A 14,491-nucleotide genomic window follows, 5' to 3' on the forward strand; every position below is an offset into this window, starting at 1 on the left:
CTAGGATAATATTCACGCAGATCTATGCCGATTTCGACTTTGTTATCCTTGTCGTTCCTTTGATTGATGTGTTTTAAATCAATCTGTGATAAAATGTACGAAAAAAGACGAAAGATACAAGAAGAGAATGATAATTGTATATAGTGGAAATCGCAATGGTAAAGGTAATGCTTATTGTAATGGTAATCGTAAGTGTCATTGTAATGGCAGTCGTATTTTTCCTGTTTTCCTTCGTATTCAACTTCGTATTCGCCTTCGTGTCAGTATTCGTTTTCTAATGCGTCTTCTTCGTCTAATGTTCGTCTTCGTTCGTGATCATAGAGATATATCTCCGTCTTCAGCTTCTGAATGCTCCTCGGTTTCGTAATCGCTTCCGTCTATGCATTCGCCTCGGTATTCCTTTTGGTCTTAGTCTTCTTATTCCTCTGCGTAATCCTTTTCGTATCATACGCCTCACCACTTCGTCGCCATATTCCTTAGACAGTCTTCGCGTTCATATTCGTTTGCGTCTCACCTTCGTCTCCGTGTGCGCCTTCGTATGTGTTTTCACGTTCCTCTTCGTATGCATGTTTGTTCTCGTGTTCGTTTTTGTAGCGGTATACGTAGCAGAAGCTATTTTTGCTTTCTAAGCAAAAAATATGACTTAAAAAAAATAATACTTTTATTTACCTAGCAAAACACAAAACTAAAAAAAAACGATAATTTTCAGGCAAAACAAAAAAGTTAAAAAAAAATTTCCGAAAAAAATAACGATTAAAATTTTCAAGCAAAAAATAAAAAATTATGGTTATTTTCCAAACAAAAAAAAAGGTGTAAAAATAACCATGTTTTTTGATCAATAAATAAAACTGACTAAAATGCTCAGCTTAACTTGAAGAGTTACTGATGCATATGTATCTGTTTTTTACTTAATCTCGTTTGGGTAATACAAGTATGTACCTGATCACCATCGTAAGTCCACGAACCGAATTTCATGAAACATGTCTGCTGATCGAACGGAAAATAGCGCACATCAATTTCACAGGATGATTTGAAAATGGCCGGCGGAGTCCAAACCACCTTGCCCGTGTAATGAAGGATGGCTTTTGTCATGGTGGTGACAACGTATTCACCATCGGCGCTGAAAAAAAAAAAAAAAGTTACATATATTTTTGAAGTGTGGTTAGGCTTTGTTGGCTCAATATAGGCAAATGCAACTTAAACTTAGCTTCCTTAAATAACAAAAAAAGTATTTTGTAAGAGGATTTAAAAATTTCTGCCGCAAAGTATGCAACATAAAATCGTATACTCGTAGAAATATTTTCCAAATTTTTTTTCAGTGTACGGTTGTGTTCAAAACGCCCGAGCTGGCTAGTTTAAACTGAGATTATTTAGCCAATCAAATGACAGCCAGATGTTAAATATAAAGGCAGTTTAGGTAATCTAAGTTTAAACTGGCACTGACCCTAAGGGTACAAACACACAGAAAGCGGGGCCGATCCGAGCGAAGCTGTTCCGAGCGGAGAGAACCTTTCAAATTCTTGTAACAATATACCAGTTTTCATAAAGCAGCTTTTCAAAAGCGTTTTAGACCTCATGCAAAGATTTTTTTTTTAATTTTCGCTTCGCTGTATCAAATTTCTGCGTGTTACATGAAGTGTAATTTATTTCAATAAAACTCAACATTCTTTAATTCAGCTAAAGACATAGGAATTCTTCTAATTTTTTAGCGCTCCTCAAAATATTTCAAAAACCTGTTTCTTACGATACATTTTCAAATACCTTATTCCCTTAATTCAAGCCAAATTTGATTTTTAAAATAGCCGGCAACCCTTCTACATGCAGTTTTGAAATAAAGCCTTTACCTGTAGATACCCATATTGTAATAATGCCTGAAATTATTAAATACATAATTTGAAGTCAATTTTCTAAACAGGTGGCAACCTTATTAAACCTCTTTGATACATAATTATTATTATTATTTTAATAAATAATTTAAATTACTAAATATTTAAAATTGAATTTAATTATAAAACAGGTGGCAACTTTTTTCAACCACCTCAATAATACTCTAAATGTTCAAGCTAAAGGTTCTTAACAATATATTCTTAACAATAAATAATAAAATTCGACTAGACTTTTCAAACATGTGGCAACCCTTTTGAAAATATTTTCAAACTGCAAGCATTTTAAGCGTTGTAATTCAAACACTGAGTTCCAGTGCTCTAACACAAAATTCCCAGAGATATGCTGTAAGAAAAATTTCGTTTGTATGGGTGGTACCACGCCCCCCCCTTTTAGTCCAATCGAGAGAAAGACATCTTAAGTTGGAGTAAATGACGTCAGTGTGCTAAATTTCATTATGATCGGTTGTGTAGTTAAAGCGTGAAAGCATAACAAACAAACAAACTCTCCAGCAAAGTCAAATAAGTAGCTCAGCCGCTTTTCGTTGAAGGTAAGATTTGTGGCATCATTTCAGCTGATTCCATGCGATAAGCTTCGCTCCTCATTGTTCAGTGTGAACACATATAGCTTTCGTGGGCATTTCGTTATCTTAAAAGCGCCTATTTTAATATTACAACGCTTTTCCAGACACCTTTGCTATAAACAAGTTGGGGTGCGGATTAATATACCTACGGTGTGCATTCTGGAAAGGACATATCGGACGAACCATTCCTTGTCAATTCCTCACTTTTGCACTTTCTCTTGATTCCCAGATGTCCAGGCGCCTACACGCATATATGAGATAAATTTTGTAATGCTGGGTTATCTCTTTCAGAGATATACGCCATTCAGTAAGGGACCTTGCATTGTATCTGTGAAGTGTAAAGGTTTGAAAGCTGTTTGACTAGCATAGAAGATAATAAAGACTCGTTTTTCTCATTAGATCTCTCGCTTACATAATTCTTCTTTATATTTCAGTTCCTGTACTTTAGAGCATACTTAACCAAATTTGATGCTTGATGCTTTAAATTTACGTTTACGTTTACGTTTTTTTACTTTAATACTAAAACAAAAAAATATTATAAAAATATCTATTCAATGTATTTTTAATTTTCTGAGTCTTCATAGGGTAATTTGAACTTTTCCCCTGTACGACACGTCTTAATTGACTCCAATCGGAACCAAAATTTATATGTCAAACCTTTGACCGTGGTATTACCGATTGAGGGGGTGAGACTGAAAAGAGCGTTAATTTGATTTTTTAAGGACCACCCTAATGTATATACATACGTGTCTAAAAAATTCTAAAAAATACTCACTTATTATAGAGCACTATGTCCGGCAGCCAGATATGCTCCGATGGCACATACAATTCCGTTACACCGCCATACTCCGAAGGATCCCACTTAAATTTGTGATCCTGCCATTCGTGTTCGAGCCAAACGTTAGTTGTTAAAATTTGATCTTTTAAATTCTGTAAGAAATGTGGAAGAAAAAAAGCAATTAACGCGCGCCCAAAATTTGACATTGCAAGTCAAATATCGCCATTAGGATCGCACTAAATTACTCAACGCCTCAGCAATAAAAAGATGCACAAGAAATGGAATAATGAAAGAATTTAGTTGATTGAAAAAAAAAAACAAAACACTTGAGAAACTGCGAAAATTGAAAGAAATTCGCCGGCAATGCTATCGTCTCGCCTGCTGAACTCCACACTGCCTGCAAGCGCCTGATTGTATGCTTCGATTTGCTCGCTCTGCTCATTTAAATTCACTATTTATTTCATTTGCCACGTTTTCGTTTTTCGTTTTTCATTTCGTATTTTTTATTTGATTTTCTTTTTCCTATAATTGCTGACCTTTTGTTTCAAAGTGGAAATGCTCTTAATTTCGCCGTCATGTCCTTTTCCATTCATTGCTGTGCAAATGAAAAGTCTAATTTCTTGACTATTAAATAATGTATTTGTATGTATGTATGTACTATGCATCTGCGCAAGTGAGAAGAAGTGTGGTTGTATGTATGTGTGTATGCATGTTTTTTCGCACTATTTTTCATTCACTTTTGCATAGTAATTGCTTTTATGCATTGCCAATATATATACATACATAGATTTGTTTGTTAGCTAGTTAGTTCTTTTATATGTATGCTTGTATGTTTGTATGTATGCATGTAAATACGTGAGTTTGCGTCTATTTGATGCCTTCAAATTGCTGTTGAATTGCCACTTTTGTGTCCTTTGTTGCCAATAAAAGGGTCAGACGCTGAAATTATTTTTGCTGATAGTGGCGTTAAAATGATTGACTTGAAGGCTCAAAACAGTTTTCATCGCACCTTTGTGTCTGTGTGATAGCTATTGTGTGCGCACATACACGTGTGCAAATGCTAAAAGTGCCGTCAAACGGAAGCATAAAAAACGGATTCAATTTAATTTTGGAATCACTGATAAACACGCAATCGGACAGGCAAGCAGTTACTTAGTCGGAAATACTCTGAAAATTTCAGATGTTACGGTAGGTGTATTTTGCGGAGCGAAAGATAAAATTTCTGCAGAGTAAAAATGTTAAAATTGATATCGTGTTTGGAACGGTTTAAGTATTTACATGTATTTTATGGTAATAATATGACTTATTGTGGCTTATACACATATGTACATATATAAATACACAGACATCGTTTACGTTTTTAAAAGTGAATTAACTCAAGATATCTTATTTTTCATATTATACCGACAGCATTTCGAGGGCTGAGTGAAAGATCGACCTATATCAGCAACCAGTTCGAAAACGAGCCAACTCAGAAAACTTTTCAAGAAAGTCCTACTATAGAATTTGATTGAAGAACGCCCTACATAAGAATTTTATTGAAAAACACCCTATCTCAGAATTTGGCGGAAGAACGCCTTAGCTCAACATATTTTCAATATAAGATAGGGTGTTCTTCAACAAAAATCTGAGATAGGTAATTCGCCAATCAAATTCTGAGGTAGGGCGCTCTTGAAAAATTTGTTGAGATTCGTTTTCCGGTCGAATCTCGAGATAGGTCGAAATATTTTTTTTTTAAATTTTTAAAGTAAAGTCTCTTAAAAAGAAGATAATGCAGAAACTGTTTAATGCAGGGACGGATATAGGGGGGAAAGGGGGTTTGTGGGCATTGCGCTATTTCCTCACTTTCACGAGTCGCGCATTGTCACCAGTCGAACCTCTGGCTTCACTCTTCATTTCTTCGGGCTAGAGGAAAAGGACGAGTTGAAGAGTAAATCTGATGGCAGAAACTATAGGTACGGAGCAGGACGTAAAAAAATCAGGACAATTACATTGAAAATGCTGAATGATATTATCGGCGGTCCATTTTCGTCCCATTTTTGGATCAGCATTTAGAAGAGCTTAATTTAAAATTTATGGAACACAGAGAACTACTGACAAAGATACAAAACGTAATTCCAACAAAATGAGCAGAGCATAATGAAGAAGTGTCGGACAAAACCGGTAATGTCTTTAGGGAAGTATGGCCGAACGACGCATTATGGCGCCTCTGCCATAAAAACGTTGCAAGACTCAAAATTTTGATGAAAGCGCTCGTTAAAGAGAATACACGTATCTAATAGTAAATTTTCCAGGGATTACGAAAATATAATCTTCATTAGTCAGGTCCCCATATGGAGAAAAATGTGTATTTATTGTTCTAATTCGTCATATTTTAGATTGTGTCGTAATTGTGTGTAAAGTGACCGGTTGCTATTTTTTTTTTGTACTTTAGCGAAAGGTACTTCTATTTTTGATATCAGTAAAAAGAAAAGTTAATTTTTTTCTAAAAGCTGTTAGATCTACCTGTTTTCCGTCAAGTTTATTTTTCGACCCTTTTTCAACTTTGGTAGAAGATGAAAAATGTCCTCTTTGAAATTGAGGGTGGTTATTTGCTAAGTATTAACTTACCTGATTCAAAATTTCCTTCTGCGCCTTGTTACGCCTTTACTTTCTAAATGAATATAGACAAATGTTCAGAATGAAAAAAAGAAATCGATGACGAGCGGTGACTATCTGCACGTCCGTCCGTCCGACCGTCTGTGCGCACGATAACTTCTTAACATCTTTTGAGCGTAGGATGGACGGTATTGAAAATGGAAAAAATCAACCAATAATCCCATATAACGGTAGTTTTCAGACATATGGAAACTGCGATATTTAAGTAACTACTGAAGGTTATTCACTCAAAATGACATTTGCAATGATTTTTAGACGAAAAATGCGAGTATTATAAATTTTTGGGAAATGGGCGTGTTTACATGTGTATATCTCGGTAACTGCTCCACCAATTTCTTCCCAACTTGACACAGTTGTTGGTCTCGTTAAAGCATACCAAACAGCTGAAAAATTTTAAAACGGACAAAATTAAATTTTTTGAAATCGGACTAAAATTATACCCACTCTCATATAACGGTAAATTGCAGAAATACTTTAAACTTCGATTTCTGCACTAAGTATTGAAATGTTACCAACATCTGTATATTTAAAGAAAATACTCAGTACTCTGAAAAATACCCGATCCTTAAAAGTATCGATACCAGAGAACTTGATCCTCAAAAGTACTCGATACTTCCCAACACTAAGCTTTAATACTTATGACAATACACATTTCATTTTATTTATTTAGTCGCGGCTAGAACATCGTCGCGTACACATGTGTCGCTACTCACTCGAGTGCTGACCCCATGCGACCACTACGTAACATTTTTTGACGGGGCGAAATTTTTAATTTATTTTTTAAGCTTGAAGTCGAAATTATGTTTTTTTTTTAAGTTAACAACAATACTGTACCTTAATATATTTGGTAATACACACTTCGTTTTTTTATTATTTGTAAAACCGTTTTTTCAACACTTTTATTGGGGTCACTCTGGACCCCATGCGACTAATTGTGTGATTTTCTTTATGCGCCTAATTAAGGGTTAAGAAAATTTATCCTTCATGTGCTCGGCAGTCTACATTTATAGTATTTTCGCAGAAAATTTATAATAAATAAAAGAATTGCACTACAACTGTGTCGGAGGTTTTCAGTAGCTGCCTAAAAATCCATTCTAAGCAGTTTTGGCTATTAAGCGTACAAAAAACTTTATTTCCGAGACCTTCGAAACCGTTATTTTCAAAATGACTCTCTCCTGGCCAGTAGTAGGCACCATATAACAGCGTGCGACACTAAATTTTACCTACACAAAAATTTAACTAGGTTTTTATTTTTTTACTCTGACATCAGGACTTTGAAATTTCAAGGATATGGTAAATTCAAAAATTATTAAAAAATTAAGTGCAATGTAGAATGACAATATGAGTGTCAGACAAAATACAAATCTCTGTAAAATTTAAAGAAAGTTAAATGGCCTGGTACACAAGAACGAGAGGGTATTGAAATTGTCCTGTTAAGTTAATTAGATAAAAAATGATTTAAAGGGGCATTTTCAATACATATTCGTCCATATGCACTAAAAAATTGAAGGTCTTTGAATTCTAGAAATTTGTCTCTTTATTGAATGCGTATACTGCTATTTCACATCGCTCTAAATTTTTTAAATAATTTTTTCAATTTTACATATCCTTTAATATTCAAAGTCCTTTAAAAAAAAGATACTTCAGAGAGAAAACAAGAAACTCAGTTTTGCTATATTTGGCCCTAGTTTCGCGAGTATGTATGTATCTATATTGTTAGGTAGGTATTTCGAATTTTGTGTTTGGAAAACAAGATGTGAGTTTGCGACGCACATACTATTACTCACTTAGACTTTCGGTAAATACTGCTCGATGAAGAAAAGTAAATTTTTAAATCTTCACTTTGTGTTTGACAAATTTTAAATGAATATGTAAAAATGTCCGCACAGGTATAACAGTTACCGTAACCGTGTTTTATTCATATGTTGGAATGATTCTCCCTACAAATTAACGCTGGCTACCAATGTAGACTTCCGACCGTTTACGCGAGTTTTCACTCCCGGGAGCATGAGGGTTAATGATGGAAATTTTTCCACATACAGCAGTAAATAGCATGCATTTAGGCGCCTGGTTTTAGTAGTCGCACCTAAATATCATATATGTAATGTAATGAAATAAAGTAAATAAATAAAAAAAAGTAAAAAAAAAAAAAAAAAATTATTTTTCTTATTGATCTTTTCGTCCAAAAGTAGTTAGTTACAAGTTAGTTGACATCTAGTACAGAGATACCCACCCTTGACTACATCTACTGCAGACTTTTTCGCGGGCATCCCCATAGAATTATTGTTAGCTTTCTTCAAAGCAAATAACTTCCTTCCTAATCAACTTCAAGTTAACCTATAGTTAGGTTCATTTCCCGCAGGGTAGTTCTAACTCAGCTGTGAATACTGCTTGTGATATACATATGTAGCTGGCCTCAATAATGCGTTGGGGTCTATTGCAGCGTTACAAGATTTTTTCAAGACATGCTCAATGTCACGAAGCGGTATAAACGTTAACTGAATTTCAGCCAGAAATTTTCGAAGCTTTTGAAGAGATTGCAGTACGGAAAAACGAAAAGTCAGCCACATAAATTTCCCAGTGCCTGGCTCCCATTTATACGTTGGATGCAACGTCGATAATGGGAGCGTTTAAGTTTACTATGGAATTGCATTCTATATTCCACTCATCGATACGAACATAATTCATCTTCAGAACCGTTTTATCAAAAACAAATCTGGTTTTGAAAATTTCGGTGTTTTGTTCCTCAAAAAGTTGTTAATGCGAGAAACTTTATGAATTTTACGAAAATGTTCAGTGGTCAAAATATGGAGAAAACGAGCGGATGGCCAAATTTCAAAAACGTGCACTTGAAGTAAGCCAAATTTCGACATTCGACTACGGTATATTTGTGCGATATTTCTTATTTATTTCGAATCCCTGAGCACAATATTGAGTATTTTTTTTCGTTGGGGGGTTTCGCCCGAAAACCACCACCGTGAATCCGCCACTGACAACGAGAGAGGATTCTAATGGTATCTTCGATAAAGCGGTACGATATATTTTTTTTCATTGTCCTTTCGGTTTCAAAATCCAAACTAAGTAACTTCTTTTTATAGCCGTTGGAACTGAGAACTGAAGTCCGTTTATAAGTCAAGCAGAGGCATTTCCATGGCCTATACACATCAGAAAACTCATCGAATAATACAAATTGACCAAATGAAGCCAAAATCAGAGGTCTCAGGACAGACGCCCCAATTACTATCACTATCAACCAACAATCAAGTAGGTAAATACTTAAGGTTAGAGTGCCCCCTTCATAATTTAAATAAATTCACAAAAATAAAATGCAAATTCAAGACCATTTCCACAATATTCTGAAGGGCCCTATTGATTTATTACTATTACAAGTAGTATAGTTTTCCCCTCGTCCCACCCACACACTTACCAAATCGATCAGCTGTGACAGTCGCAATCCGAGCTTTACCAAAACAGTATCCGTATTATTGCTGACAGGTCGTATGAGGCGATTGTAATTGCTGAGCAAGTCATCGTACAGTCGTTTGGCATCCGGATTCGCGTGCACCTGAACGACACTCTCGCACAGCAACAAAAACACAATCAGAAGGCAAACAAATTTGCAATTTAGCCAAAAAGTGGCTAAATTGCGTAGTGACGACATTCTCTACACTGTGCGTATTTTATGGGCGATCAAATGCATTGAATAGCGTTTAAAAGAATTAAATAGTTCAAATACGCTCACACACACGCACACACTCATAAACAAATGATTGTCCTTCCGCTGAATTTCAATGCATAACTACAGGCGTGTGAAAGATTTTTACGAGGAGCGCATATATGTATCTGGTATGTTGTGTTGTATTTGCCCTAGAGCCGGTTGCAGCAGCGGTTACCGCCTATTTTCGCTGCACTTGCTTTCTGCACGCTTCGTGAATTTCGCTTTTTTTTATGTTCTATTGTTTATTTTGTTTAGTTGTTGTTGGTACTTTGTGTTGCGCTCCTTCGCGTTTCGTTTTTGTTGTTGCGTTTTATTAGTGCCTTTGCTGTGTGACGTCTACGCCAGTTGTGTACTAAACCGATGTACTAAAAGTCTGTTACAAGTGGCGAGTAAACGTCAGCAATAAGTGACAGCTGGCAGCGTAGCATGAAGGCTCTTGGCCCTTAATTGACAGCGGCGCGCCGCAACTGAGAGTTAGTCGCGCGCCAGAGAGTTGAGAGCGCAAATGTTGTGCAGCGACGACGTTCGCCTTGCGCACGTTTTACTGTTGAGTGTGTTTTTGTTGTTGTTATGCTTGCTGGGTGCTTGTAGTTGTATGTGTGCCACTATTTTTTGCGTTGTTGACTTGTGTCATTGACTTGGTAGTTGGTTGTGGCGGCAAAGCGCCTAAATGTATGCAAAGAGTTTTTGAGTATTTATTTTGTTTTATTGCAGTCTCCCATTTCTTTTCGAAAAATTTAAAAGAATTCAACTCAAAAGTTCGTTTTCATTTTCCAACTGCTTTAAACCAGTTTTCGTCACTCGCTAATGCATTTCACATTTCACTTTTGCAATCGAATTATATTTTGCTTTTTTAATTTGCTTGCTTGAACACATTTGGTTAGCATTGTCTTTCCATTGTCATCTGAGCTACTTTCGTGCGCTCGAGACGCAGCGCATCAGCACCGTTGCTTGCGCAAAAATATCAAAAACCGTACTGAAGCGCTGAGTATTGTTTTTGTAGCGTCGCTGCCATAGCCGCCAGGACATAGCAAGCGCCACAGTGCCGCGTCGGTTTTGTCGCTTTGAAAACAAAAAGTCTTTGCTGCTTATTCTCCTCGAACTGATGGATGCTGCAAGAGTGGCGTGCCATTTTAAAGGTACTCACAGCTCAACGCTCAAACGAGAGTGTACTACTGAGTGTATAGGAATGATGGCGGAGTGGAAGGGCGTGCTCATAGAGAGAGCGAGGAGCAAAATGCTTGCAGTTTTTTAAGTTTGTTTGTAGCTAATTTATTACATTTTATGGGCGTGCTGCGCTAAGCATTGTGCCCGGTATCTAATGGCTGCTTGCGGCTGATTTTGGTACTCGGCAGTTGCTGCTGATGTATATGCGATTTGAATAACATATTAGGCAGCATGTTTTGCGGATATGCCGAAAGTTGATTCTGTACGAATTAGTCAGATTTTAGTTTATAGAGTTTATAAAAAAAAAAATATATATTTCTAATTTTTTAATAATCCTCAACTATTAATTTCTATAATGAATCACTAACTTTTTTACATAGAAGTTTTGTAACTTTTTTTAATTGCACTTCTTAATTATCTCATTTACTTTATATTCTTTAATATTTTTTTACTTAACTCAAGAAAAAAGCTCTCTTTGATACTCTTACATGTATCACTCTCGGTTTATGCCTGTTAACATGTACAGGAGTTTCTCTTAACGTTATCGTTTACCAGTTTTTAAACTCTTCGCGTGAGCATCCAAAAAGTCTCCAAAAATGCTACATATTTCTTAACATTCTAGCCACTGCCCACTGCAAAACTGATTTCTTTGTGCTGTCATCAAAAAAAGTTTTAGAGGTATTAGCCTGCTTTTCTATATATGTATGTATGTAAGTAGGTGTTTCAAGCCTTTTTAAAATGTTATTTCTTAGGTTAGCCATATGTGTGTATCCTCATTTTTGCTAAAAAATGTACTGAAAAATTAAAACAAAATTATGCGTGGATCCCACGCTTGACCGAAGTGATTTTTTTTACCTTTACCTTTATAGTTCACCATAATATTTATATGATTACTTTACTTCATAATATTGAAAAATTATCTCAGCCCTAATCGCAATCTTAAACTTACTCCTATTCCTAACCCCAATCTTTTCTTAAAATAAATCTAAATTATAAACTTAAATGTGTTGATTTGGTTGGTAGATTTTTCCGACAGTGTAGAAACATGATTTGTTTTGTAACGAATTTCCGTCGTAACTTGGCAAGTTTGGTTTGGCGAAAATTCGGTATCGACATTGCGCCCTGATCAGTGTTCTTGTGCCTTCGGAATTCGTTCCAAACTGAATTCTAAACTTAACCCTGCTCTTAATCTCAATCCTTCTTTTAATCTAAATCGCAATGTCATCCCTAATCCTGATTTTAATTTTAATTTTAATCTTAAAGTTAATCTTTATCTTATTCTTAATAATAACCTTTATCTCATTCTTAACTTTAATCCCAATCCAAATCTTAATTTTAATCTCAGTCTTAATTTTAACTTTAATATTAATATTAATCTCAATCTTAATCTTAAATTTAATCTTACTCTTAATCTTAATCTCAATCTTAATCTTGTATTTAATCTTAATCTTATTCTTATTCCTAATTCTAATTAATTTCAATCTCAATCTTATTCCTAATCCTAACCGTAATCTTAACCTTATTTCTAATTTTAACCTTAATCTTATTGTCAACCCTAATCTTAATCTTAATTTAATTCGCATTATTAGTGTTATTCTTAATCTTAACCTTAATCTTATTCCTAATCTTAATCCTTTTCTACTTTTTAAATCCTAATATATTTGAATCTCTATCATATTTAAATGATAACGCTAATCTTATTCTCAATCTTAACCCTAATCTTATTCTTAATCCTAAACTTGATTTCAATATCAATCTTAATCTTAGTCTTATTTTTAATCCTAACCTTAATCTTTTTAATCCTTATCTTGAACTTAATCTAGATCAGAAACTATCGATAGTCGGCAGTAACGATATTGTGCGATAGTTCTTTAGAAGCCATCGATAACTATCGATAGTTTTCGATAGTCTTCTAAACTTACAATTTGGCTTTGTATTGCTCTTGGCCAATTTGTAAGAAATATTTTTTACAAAATCAATAAATCGCTATCTTAGAGTGAATAGTTGCTAAGTCCATGTTTTTTATTTAATTTTACAGGAGAGGAAAAAACACTTGCTTCAAGAATTTTGCAAAACTTTTAATAAAATATTTTACGTGTTTAAAGCAAAGCAAAACTTCATACGAATCAGAAGGATTCGTTAAAAATTTCCTTTTAGAGCTACATATTTATTTAATTCAATATCAGATATTTACCTTCTATCTATATTTTTCGCTTATCAAAGCACCCGCTGAAAAAGAAAATGCGGGCAAAAGTACGCTGCCGAACTATCTTTTATTAACAGGTGCTGCCAGGTTGTGTCAAATGCGTATGCAAAGTGACAATAAGCGATAAAACAATAATGTAAGAAAAACAAAAATTTTCAGAAACTATCGCCAGTATTGAAAACAATCGATAGCGGTACGATAGTCCGAAACCATAGATAGTGTCGCCAGTACCATCGATAGTTTCAGACCACTATGCCAAATGCTATACCACGTATAAGATAGTCCGAAAATTTCGCAAAAGAGCTAAGCAACTTATTTTTTTCAAAACGTTTGAATGGTTTGCTAACTAAACTTACTAAATATGAGCTTCTGCTATAATTATTTACTACTAAATATGTGAAATTTTTTTTCTATGCCACCTCATGCTTGGTATTGCATTTGGCAGATACGAGGTATTGCGCGCCAAGCGACGATATAACTTACTTATAATTTAATTAAATTCGCCTTTCCAAAGAGGTAGCCACCCTTTTCAAAGTATTTTCAAACTAAAATATTTTTAAAACTCTTTCGTCTGGCAACGATATGATTGCACTTTATGCAATTACCTAATTCCCTTAATTCAAATTGAATTTGATTTTTTAAACAAGAACCTCTCCTACATGTAATTCAGAAATAAAGCCCTTTCAAAATAGCGTTGATTGATACCAATTTTGTAATAACTGTTTCTTTTCAAAAAAGTGAGCGCTTCTTGCATATCTACAATATAGATTTCTTCCCAGTTAGAATGGCATTTGGAACCGTTGTGCTGCGTCTGGTAAAATTAGCGAATGGCCCAAAAAAGTCCCTTTTAATAAGGATATTTCTTTTCTCTCCTAGACGTTGGGTTTCAAAAAATGAAACGCTGTTTACAAATGGCGATTTGTTACCGGGCTTTCCTCGGAAGAGTGCGGCTCCTTTTATTGTCCATTCACCAACTTTGTAAAAAAAACCCAATATCTTTGACATTATCTATGGGTGAGTCTACAACTTTTTGGACTGCCTGACTTTTAGTGAATTAAAAGACTTATTTCCCTCACTGCAGATCTTCTAGCGAGGCTCCAGGGTGCCTACTCCATGATTTACACTGAAGTAGTTAGGCAGCGGAAAAGATGTACACCTACTCACTTCAGGTGATGAAACGGTTCCTTCGACTCGTCTCAGTCATCACTGGTACTTGGCTTGTGGTTTGTTGAGATAAAAACCAATTATTTAGTAGCAATTGATAACCTTCTGGGAAGCAATTCAGCTTTAATGACGACAATCGTTTGGGGTATAACTTAAATATTCATGCAAGGTGTATGATGACTGCCTAAAGCTAGAAGATTATCCAGACAAAAAAGAAATATTCCAACCAAGCACCCATTAAGATCGCTTCTTAGTGATAGTTCTGCAACTATTCGAAGCTTTCAAAAAGTTTTGCATATCTAACTGCAATCAAATTTACAAACTTCAATTAAT

The 14,491-nt window shown here is 35.0% G+C and overlaps 1 protein-coding gene across 1 annotated transcript; it reads right to left on the bottom strand.

The window, feature by feature from the left end:
- Window positions 1–5: 5 nt before the first annotated feature.
- On the bottom strand, window positions 6–10,594 carry LOC118753616 (acetylcholine receptor subunit alpha-like 2; the record flags this gene model as incomplete). The annotated part of the gene is made up of 4 exons (XM_036488494.1): window positions 9,331–10,594; window positions 3,243–3,397; window positions 940–1,120; window positions 6–83 (listed from the first exon to the last, which is right to left on the bottom strand). Coding segments are annotated over exons 1-4 (648 nt in total), but the record flags the coding sequence as incomplete, so codon positions are not given.
- Window positions 10,595–14,491: the final 3,897 nt, after the last annotated feature.

The sequence above is a fragment of the Rhagoletis pomonella genome, unplaced genomic scaffold (genome assembly GCF_013731165.1).
Source record: "Rhagoletis pomonella isolate Grant_MI unplaced genomic scaffold, Rhpom_1.0 Rhpom_scaffold_02670, whole genome shotgun sequence".
Lineage (NCBI taxonomy): Eukaryota > Metazoa > Arthropoda > Insecta > Diptera > Tephritidae > Rhagoletis > Rhagoletis pomonella.